The sequence below is a fragment of the Carex rostrata genome, chromosome 4 (genome assembly GCF_964058835.1).
Source record: "Carex rostrata chromosome 4, lpCarRost1.2, whole genome shotgun sequence".
Classification (NCBI taxonomy): domain Eukaryota; kingdom Viridiplantae; phylum Streptophyta; class Magnoliopsida; order Poales; family Cyperaceae; genus Carex; species Carex rostrata.
Window position 1 is genome coordinate 5,951,164 of NC_135921.1, and position 10,206 is coordinate 5,961,369.

Here is a 10,206-nt window from a genome sequence, read left to right on the forward strand (position 1 = left end):
GCTGAGTTCGAGTTGGCTCTACAACTCGTTATTATCATCTCAACTCGAGTTGGCTCGCTCGTTTATTAAACGAGCCGAGTTCGAGTTGGGGGTAACTCGCTCAAACTCGGCTCATTTAGAGCCCTACCGTAAAATAATCTTATTGCGCGAGTAATTTCATATATTGAATTCTTTAAGCATCTAATCAGAAAGTATAATAAAAATTCAATTATTTTTATAATAGGTGTTTACACGTGTTTGTATAGAAAAACTATGCGGAGATTTTTTTTTTCCTTATGTTTCTTACAATTTTAGTAGATGAACTTTTATTAATCAATATATTTGTTAGTGTCTATTTTTGCCGCTAACTATAAAAAAGAAAATAAGAATTCAATTAATATCACTAAAATAGAGTTAAAAATTGATTTAGAATTAAATTTTAATAATTGAAATTAACTTGAAGATATACTATAATCTGTCATAATTTTCCTCTTATTTACAATGTATGCCATTTTCTGTTCCATTTGCAATTTTTACGCTGCTTCTGTCTAGTGTCTCTCTTCTTCCCTTCTCTTCTAAAGTTAACTAGAGAACGCACCTTCTCTTTTAAAATTAATTAGAGTGCAATGAAACGAGAGGGTTTTTCCACCATTTTTCTCGTGGTAGCCTGCTGATCCGTCTTCTCTCAGGAAGTCAGGCTCCACACTCGGCATCTTTGTCGGAACCGAATCGTCTGCCCCCCTGGGGGTAGGAAATTTCTGCCCCCAGAGTCACTGCAGAGTGGATCTCCATTAAAACCTAAACCCAAAACTATTTTAACTCTAAACCCTTTAACAGTAACCGGACCCACCCCGCAGTGGCTCTGGGGACAGAAATTTCCTGCACCCCAGGGAGCAGGAGATCTGATTCCAGCTTTGTCAAACTCCTTACTGTTTTCGACAAGAACTTTATTGGAGAAACAAGAGTCCGTACAAGCCACTTTTTATCGTGGCAAATCAAATTTGAATATATGACCAAAGTTTAGTAACCTCCAACAAAATTATAAAAAAAAAAATTATGGACAATTTAGTTCCTCTTTTAATTGTTCTTTTGTAATGTTTTTTTTTTTTTAATTCATAAATGTTTGTTCTTTTTTGTCTTAATTTTTATTCATTAGCGACTTCACAGCATCTGTGAAGATTTTTAATATATTTTTATTCATTAGCTAAATAATTTCTATAATTAGTAATTCTTTATCTTCTAAAATTCCCTCTTGTAACTTTATTTTTTTGATTGCCTTTCTCTTAATTTTTCTTTGAAATCACCCTTGTCTTCATTTGTATTCATTAACTGTATAATTTCCATAATTGGTACATCTTTATCTTCTAAAATGAGGAAAAAAAAAGTTAAAAGGGTAAAAGTAAAAACTGTCTGTTAACTTCAAAAGTTTAGAAATTGTTGTGTCGATAACAGAATTCAAGTTGTTAATATCATCTCCCTAAAAACTCCACCCGGAAAAAAAAAACGGCGGTGTCGGTTCCAGGCGAATCTCCGCAATCCGGTCACTCGCAGACACCTTCGAGTCCGTGTCCCCCAGGTACCTGAGGTGCAATTAATAAAAATGGACGGTCCAGATTAATTCCATCCAAGCCAAACTCAATCCGGTAACTGTTGAGGTGTGGGGTCTGCTTTGAGATTCTTTCCAAGTGAAATAAACGGTCCAGATTCACCGCTTTCACCGCAGGTACCTGGGGGGATACGGATTCGACACTTTCGGCCTTTCTGAGCTTCTCCCTCTCTTTTCCTTGGAGAAAAGAAAAACGATTCAATGGCAAAATCTCCTTCTAGCACCAATCTACTCTAATCTGATCTCAGCTCCACCTTAAATAGAAGCAAAACGACACCAATGGCGAGGCCCCATTCTTCGTCTCTCTCAAACGGTCGCATCCCGCTCCACACGCGTCGCTTTCTTCTCTTAGCCTTCGTTATCGCCGTGTCGCTCACTCTCGGTTTCTTTCTCTGTCGCTCCGCTTGTTGCAACCCCAGCGCCACGTCAGATGCCTCGATCCAACAAAAGAGCCTTCCCAAACAGCTACTGGTACGAACAGGTGCTGATCGGAGTGGTAATCCTCTGGAGTTCATGCGGAACAAACTGGTTCTTCTTGTCTCACATGAACTCTCACTCTCAGGTAAATTGTGTTATTAAAAGTAGAAATCTAATGAATGCTGTCATTTATTATTATCATCATTTTTGTGGTAAGGATCTGTGAAGATATCGGAAATGTCTAGCATAAAAATTGCAATCTGTTATTTGGTTGGAAGTTTACATCTTTTGTAAATTTTGCAGTTGTAGCAATTTCTAGTGAATCTGGGAATGTGAACATGAAAATATGCATTTTACATTTTTAATTGAAGTGGTTATTAATGCAATTTCTTAGTGAGGCATACAATTCCTGACAACTAGTAGTAAGTTCTGGTCAAGTAATTATTGTCATTGATTTTAGGTGGGCCTCTTTTACTGATGGAGCTCGCCTTCCTCCTAAGAGGAGTTAGTTCCAAAGTGGTATGGATTACTTACCCTAAAACCGATGAGGCAAATGATGTCACGAGCAGGTTGGAGCACAAGATGCTCAACCATGGAGTCGAGGTGAACCTTTTTCATTCAAAACATTTCTTTCTCACTCTCCTATCATGTTTAGGTTAAGAGTAGGGTTAAAATTGTGCTTGGAGATTATATTTTTTTGAATTTTTTTTTACTATTTTTTAGATATGTACCAAATCACTGTTTTTGGATGGTCCAAAATCATCTGAAAAATGGTGATTTTGTATCTATCTAAAAAAATATGGTAAATTTTATCCAAACAATTATAAAGCTTGATCTCCAAGTACATTTTAATATGGAAATAATGTTGAGTGGTTCGAAACAACTGTTTGAACTTTGAAAACGGAGATCATGCGAGGCATGATTGGGGCACGAAAACAATGAGGCATTTTAACCCTACCCTTAGTTTATTTACAACAACAATAACCAAGCCTTTAGTCCCATACAAGTTGGGGTAGGCTAGAAAATGAAGCCCAACCGGAGTCATTTGGTGAGGGTTTCATTTCTGTAAAAAGGCTGTATTTTATGCTGTCTCGCCACGCCTATCATAACCCTCCTCCTTTTTCCTGGCTTGGGACAGGCTGTGTGAAACTACTCAAGCGGAGTTACTCTTAGTTTATTTAATTAACATATGTTATAACTATTCTCTGTCTTGCAGTTAATAAATGCTAAGAGTCAAGAAGCAATCGACATGGCACTAAGAAGTGATCTGGTAATTTTAAATACAGCTGTCGCTGGGAAATGGCTGGATGGTGTATTGAAAGAAAAGGTGCACCAGGTGTTGCCAAAGGTGCTCTGGTGGATCCATGAAATGAGAGGTCACTATTTTAAGTTGGAGTATGTGAAGCACCTTCCTTATGTGGCAGGTTCCATGATTGATTCTTACGTCACCGCTGCCTATTGGAAGAACCGCACCAGAGAACGTCTCAAGTATGTATAATTTATGCAAATTTTACATATCATTGGATTCAACTGGTTACTAGCCTCTTTTATTGTATTTGATTGTAGTTTTATTAGTTTCTTGAAGTTTTCACGAACTAATTTTGGGACAATATGATAATTTTAAACAGTAAAACTTTACAGGGCTTATGAGTATGGTTTGCATCTTATACTATCGCAATGTATGATTTTTAAAGATATCAGGGACTTCGGTGATTGAAAGCTAGGGGCAAATGGACATTTTTCATTGATTTTGTTTCCAAATTTAGTCTTCACTATCAACAAATAGTGTTAGAGGGACCGGGGGTGGTCCGATGGGATCTGAGCCACTCGATCTGCTTTTAGATTCGTGCAGACGAATTTTGAAATCCACTCTGTAAATTTCAATGGGCTGCACAAATCTTAAAGCGTATCTAACGATTCTGATCAGGCATCGGATTGAATTTGGTCCGATGCCCATTGGACCTCCCCTTTTTCGTACTAGAGTTGGCTAGGTCTGGTACCAGTATGGCAGTGGGTACCTGCTGATATGAAGGTTACCAACCTGCATGGTTCCAATACATGTTATAACTTCTTGCATAAACTAAGTTTTCAAAGCGATTGGGTGTATATGTAATGTGAGGAGTGAAGAATAGAGATGCCAAAGACATATGTGGTACACCTTGGAAATAGCAAAGAGTTGATGAAGGTAGCGGAAGGCGAGACATATGCTCTGAGAGAACATGTGCGGCATCAAGATCTTCATGTTGGCAAAGAAGACCTTCTCTTTGCCTTAATCAACAGTAAATGCTTCTCTTCATTTTTATGTACTTCCTATAAACAACTGCCTTTGAGTGAGGCTATGGTACTATGCATAGAGCGGATTGGTCCGTACTATGGATCAATATCTCCATTTTCAAAGTTCAACAACTGTTCAACATGGTCTCCATATGAAAATGCACTTGTAGATCAATGTGTATATTTTTTTTAATAATTTTTTACTATTATTTTAGATAGGTAGAAAATCACTTGATGTAAAGATTTTAGGCCATTAGAGAGTAGTGATTGAAAGCATTCTCTCTTCATTTATACAATACTTCCTATAAACAATTAATGCTATGATCGGTAGCAATGATAAAGAATAAATGTTTGGTGGGAACCGTTATATTAATGAGATGAATTCATTGTTGGGAAGAAAAAAAATAATCCATAATTTTCATCAAATTTACAAAAGCGCAATCAAATGAGATAGGTGTGCAAGCGGAAGAGTAAACACTCAAAGACAATGGGGCCAAATAAGTAATTTTAATGGTGCATGTTGAATTCTCGCCAAATCGGACCATAAGTTACAGGATTTCATATGTTCTAAATTGTCCTTTCAAATCCCCTGAAATGAAATCATTTTCTGTTTTTTTTTGTTTCAATCAGAGAATTTCCCAAAATAAGAACTCCATTTCTTATTTCTGAAGAATCTCATTCCTTCCGATCAGACCATAACTTTTACTGATTCATATTTGTCTCATACTTTCAATTTTGAAACTGTGTAAAAAATCATACAGGTGTGTCAAGGGGAAAAGGCCAGGATTTGTTTCTACAAGCATTCTACCAGATGCTTCAAATCATAAAATCTCAAAAGATAAAGGTGCCACCTTTGCATGCGATCATAGTAGGAAGTGACATAAATGCACAGACCAAATTTGAATTGGAATTACGCAACTTTGTCTCAAAGAAAGGAATCCAAGACAGGGTCCATTTTGTAAATAAGACCATGAATGTTACACCTTACCTTGCTGCCATAGATGTGCTTGTTCAGAACTCTCAGGTACTTATTTTTTTCTTACCTTTTTGTTGGTTTTCTTTTTCTGACCTTTATCATGGGCCGCAGTGGTAATCAGTTGGGTCGGGCGAAAATTGTAATGTCTGACCGACATTTGGCCCAACATGTTTTTAAGGTAGATTTATGGGTAGTGTTCAAAATTCTATAAGGGGGCAGTCATTAATTTTATGGTGAAATCTAATTGAATTTTATAAATTGTGCCATATATGGTGCAGACATGAATTTTTTTTATAAATTGTGCCATATAAGTGGTCATACCTGTAGTTGACCTGGTCTGCAGCTGGTTAAGAAACATTGACCTGGACCCAACCCAGTTACTCAACCCAGTTACTCATGGGCATATATTTTACACGAGTCGGGTTGGGGTGGGTCATGAATTGCCAACTCTAAATTCATAGGTTATACTCATGTAATTGAAATGGAGGACATGGAAATGAGACAGTTTGAACCGATAACTGCTCTGCTGCGTGCTCATACATGTCTTCATATACAATGTTTTTTTCCTTTCTTTTTATTTTTATTTTAGTTAATGAAAGAGCTCAGGCCCCTCATTTTTACTTACCCGATTGAAACCGGTTATCTGGTTTCCAATCTGCATCTCCCACCCCACAGAGGGCATCACATGTTAAGAGAAAAGTTGGTTCATAATTTATTTATGTATTTTTTTTTGTTTTTGTAGGCACGTGGAGAGTGTTTTGGACGTATTACTATTGAAGCTATGGCCTTCCATCTTCCTGTTTTAGTAAGTACCACATAAATCAATCAAATAAATAAATAAAATGAATTAAATGTAAATGCTGACGTGCTTAGATTTGAGTCTGCATCCTCTGAGGTAAAGAATTTTTGAGTTTCAATCTGGACCGTCCAATCAAAATCTGGGCCAATCCGGTCCAAGCCTGTAATGCATGGTTCCCCTTTGAGATCCATGCTAGTATATAATGAACGAATCGGATTTAAACTCAAAAATTCTGTTACCTCAGGTGATATGAATTCCTTAGATTTATACTTGAATAACTTATCTGGCAATACTAGGGAACTGCGGCTGGTGGTACGACAGAGATAGTAGTGAATGGTACGACGGGTCTGTTGCACCCAGCTGGGAAGGAAGGAATCATTCCTCTGGCAAAAAACATGGTGGATTTAGCAACCCATGTGGAGAGAAGAGTAAGAATGGGTCGAAAAGGGTACGAGCGGGTCAAGGAGCGGTTCATGGAGCACCATATGGCCGACCGAATAGCGGATGTACTAAAACAAGTCTTAGAAACATCAAAGGAACTTTCGCATTCTTAACCATTTTTTTTTTGTTTCTTTTACTTTTAGATTAGTTGATTTGTATGTTTTTTTTCTGAAGGATTTAGTATTCTGAGATATCTAATTTGTTTTCTCTATATTTTCATTTTTGGGCAGCTGAGGGGGTTTCGATTCACCGGGCTTTTTTAAAGATGTTCATCAATGTTATAAGATGTGTTTTGTTTAATTTAATTAATGGTAGTACGCAGGCCTACCACATTTGAAAAAAAAAAGGAAATGCAAGCTGCAAATGGACTGCTTTAATTAAAAGGTGGGCTTTAATTTAAGAGGAGGGTTCAAATGTCTCCATTTTTTGTGCCTCCATCATGCCTCAATTTTTAAAAACTTAAATAACTCAAAGTTTAAAACTTAAACGTCAAAATAAAACCGTTAGATGTGATCTATGTTATTTTCACTATGTGTCCATAAAAAATTATCACATTTTGATTTTGTTTTTATATGAATCAATAAGTTGAAAAATCAACGTCTAGAAATTATGCACATTAGTATAAATTTTTACAAGCTCAAGATGACAACCAAAACAAAGTTGAAATGCTATAATTTTTTACATATGCATAGATAAAATAACATAGATCACAACTAACGGTTTTATTTTGACGTTTAAGTTTTAAACTTTGAGTTATTTAAGTTTTTAAAAATGGAGGCATGATGGAGGCACAAAAAATGGAGGCATTTGAACCCTCTTAATTTAAAAAGACTTTTGTTTTCAAAATCAAAATTGTTTTAATTTTTTGTTTATATCTTTGTTTTTAAAGATTAAATAGTCGATTCGAATCATTTGACATGATCTCCATATCAATATGTGCTTGAGGCAAAAATTTATTTTTTTTGAATTTTTTTAATATTTTTGAAAATTATTGTTGTTTAAAAGATTATGAAACGTAAAAAATAGTAGACAAAAATATATCTTTATAAAAATAAAATGTAAAATTTGATTTCTAAACATATTTTTTTAATACGGAGATTATTTTAAAATTGTACAATATAGAGCGGAAATAAAATAGAGACTTCTCTTTCCGAAATAATGTAGCTCAACTCTAAAAAGAAATATAAAAGGTGAAGGATCAAAACTGAGTTATATACAAGGAACAACTATTCAAAGAATTTATCAAGTTATTTTGACGTACATTTAAACAATTGACCCCAAAAATGATTGTTTCTTTCGGCGAAATTAGAGGCAGATATGATTTTAAAACAGGACTTATACTTCGACTACCAAATCAGATTACAATGTGGATTCCACGAAAGAATGCCGCTATCATGCAGACAGAGCACCATGAGGGTCTTCATAGATAAATTTGCACCAGATAAGATGAATCAAAATATAAATTTCCATATAGTAATGCAAAATAAAAATAAAAATATCAATTTCCATATCAGCACCACCTACCACAACATAATAATTATGTTAGAAAAATAATACTCCTTTCCAAAAACCAACATAGATAGATCGCAAAGGACATTGTCAAGGAGGAAAAGAGAAGAGGTTCGATGGGCATTAGATCAAATTTTGTCTAACATTTGATTGAAATCATTCAATCCATATCAAAATTTGGCCTTTATGTCCATTGAAACCCGGATCTAGCTCCTCTCAGGTACTGTAGAGGATCTCACTATATGGTTTGAGATTTAATCTCAGCTAGTTTGAGATTCGGACTAGCACAGGAGACAATATTATTTGACTTTGAGATCCGTGACAAGTTAAAAAGAACAGTCTGAATCCACTAATAGTAAAATATTCCCTTTTTGAGAGGATGTGATTCGTTGAACCCACCCCCCATCTCAATTCTAAAAGAAAATTTCTTCAAAAACAAAATGCATAACAACAACAAATTTTGCATCAATTAATTAATTCAACATATGATTGGGAAGTGACAAAAACCAAAGATCTATTGAAGGGCACACAACATGCCAAACTTGTCCTATTTAATCACATGTAAAACTGAAAAAGAAAAACATGGTTTCCTCTGTTTTGAAATAGATGAGGCAAACTTTTCTTACTGCTGCTATTATTAAGGATATTCTACGTACAATGAAATGGAGAGGTCCAACCTCTTATTCTTTTCTCAACGTTAATTAACAATTTCTTGTTTATTCTTATTCAAACCAATTTCTCAAATTGTAATACGTACGACAAAAGCAACACATTGCTTTAGGTAGTTAACTTTCGTTATACAATTTGCAAGTACCGTAGACTCATTTATGCGGTTCATAATTATTACTAGATTAATTTGAAATATGGAAAATGCTAAGGAAGCATAATTCCATGGAGTCTTGTTTTACAACAATTGTTTCATACATTTCTTTTCTCCAAAATTGACATTAATGCAATTTCATTCATGGAATGAGTATACAACAGTCCTTGGACTCTCTCTCTCTCTCTCTCTCTCTCTTAATTATATAACTCACGAATACTATTTTTGAGATTTAAAATGGTTGCAGTGCTGAATATACAGTTCTAGTTCTCATGTTATCTTATTCAGAGGCAGAGGCAAAAAAGAGGGTATGGGGATCAATTGATCTCTATTTTTTACTTTTTAATTTATATATAATTTTCTATATAATTTTTAGTAAAATGTCAAGAAACTGTAAATATGATTCGCATTCTCAACACAAAAATTTTATATGATTAACTCCATAGTTCGAAAGTCTGATTTCGCCCATGATTTTATTACTCTGTTTTCTTTCATCACATGTGAGTGTGTGTAGATTAAGTATGTATATGATATTATGCATAGCACCGATAGATAACTCCGATCGATATTCTTGCTTATTTGAGATTCAAAAGTTCATCTGAAATGTTCAATTCGACGAATTAAAATTTTATTGCTAATTAACTTCTATATTTTTAAAGTTATTTTTTTTTCCATTATGAATGGATACCGGTGTTGGGAACACAGCAATCACTACGCGCGCGCGCACACCCACACACCCACCCACCATGACCCGTAACTTCCAATACATGATTTAAGAGAATAACAATTTAATTATTATGAACCGGCTGCAAACGAATTGAACCATATCAAACTTACTCCAGTGTGAGTTTGAGTTTGAATAAGATTCGAACTAAACTGGTTTGATTTGTTTCAGAACAAACTTCAATCAAATCAAATGAATTAATTGTGATTTTTTTTCGAATTGAATTGAAGTCAATCGAATCACAAAATAAGGATTTCTTTTGACAGTCACCGGTAGTTTATGCATTAATTTTTTTCACTTGGAACAAAATTCACGCAGTTTCTTTTTACCTTTTACCTTTCACAAATTCACACTAATAAATTATGGCCAGCCCAAAATTCCGTTACATTTTATGCTGTTGGATTTATTAAAATCACAGCATGGACCTAGTCAAATGAAACTTATTTCCATCGTTAATTTGTTACGCTACTGAAGCATTTTCCTATTATAAGTTACCATTATATTAACAATTTTGAGCTCTGATATAGTTTGGCTCCTGCAATCTAAATTCACGAACCAATTTTGAACAAACTATACCTAGTTTGAGTTTGAGTTTGAATAAATTTTGAACCGAATTTATTTGATTTGTTTCAGAACGAACTAATTTTGAATCAAATTAATT

At 34.8% G+C, this 10,206-nt stretch overlaps 1 protein-coding gene across 1 annotated transcript; it reads left to right on the plus strand.

The window, feature by feature from the left end:
* Positions 1-1,697: 1,697 nt before the first annotated feature.
* Positions 1,698-6,770, plus strand: LOC144552872 (uncharacterized). Its single transcript, XM_078300896.1, has 7 exons — positions 1,698-2,147; positions 2,463-2,605; positions 3,219-3,490; positions 4,130-4,281; positions 5,038-5,300; positions 5,995-6,057; positions 6,348-6,770. The coding sequence occupies exons 1-7, from the start codon at positions 1,865-1,867 to the stop codon at positions 6,603-6,605; spliced, it is 1,434 nt and encodes a 477-aa protein (XP_078157022.1). The 5' UTR covers positions 1,698-1,864; the 3' UTR covers positions 6,606-6,770.
* Positions 6,771-10,206: the final 3,436 nt, after the last annotated feature.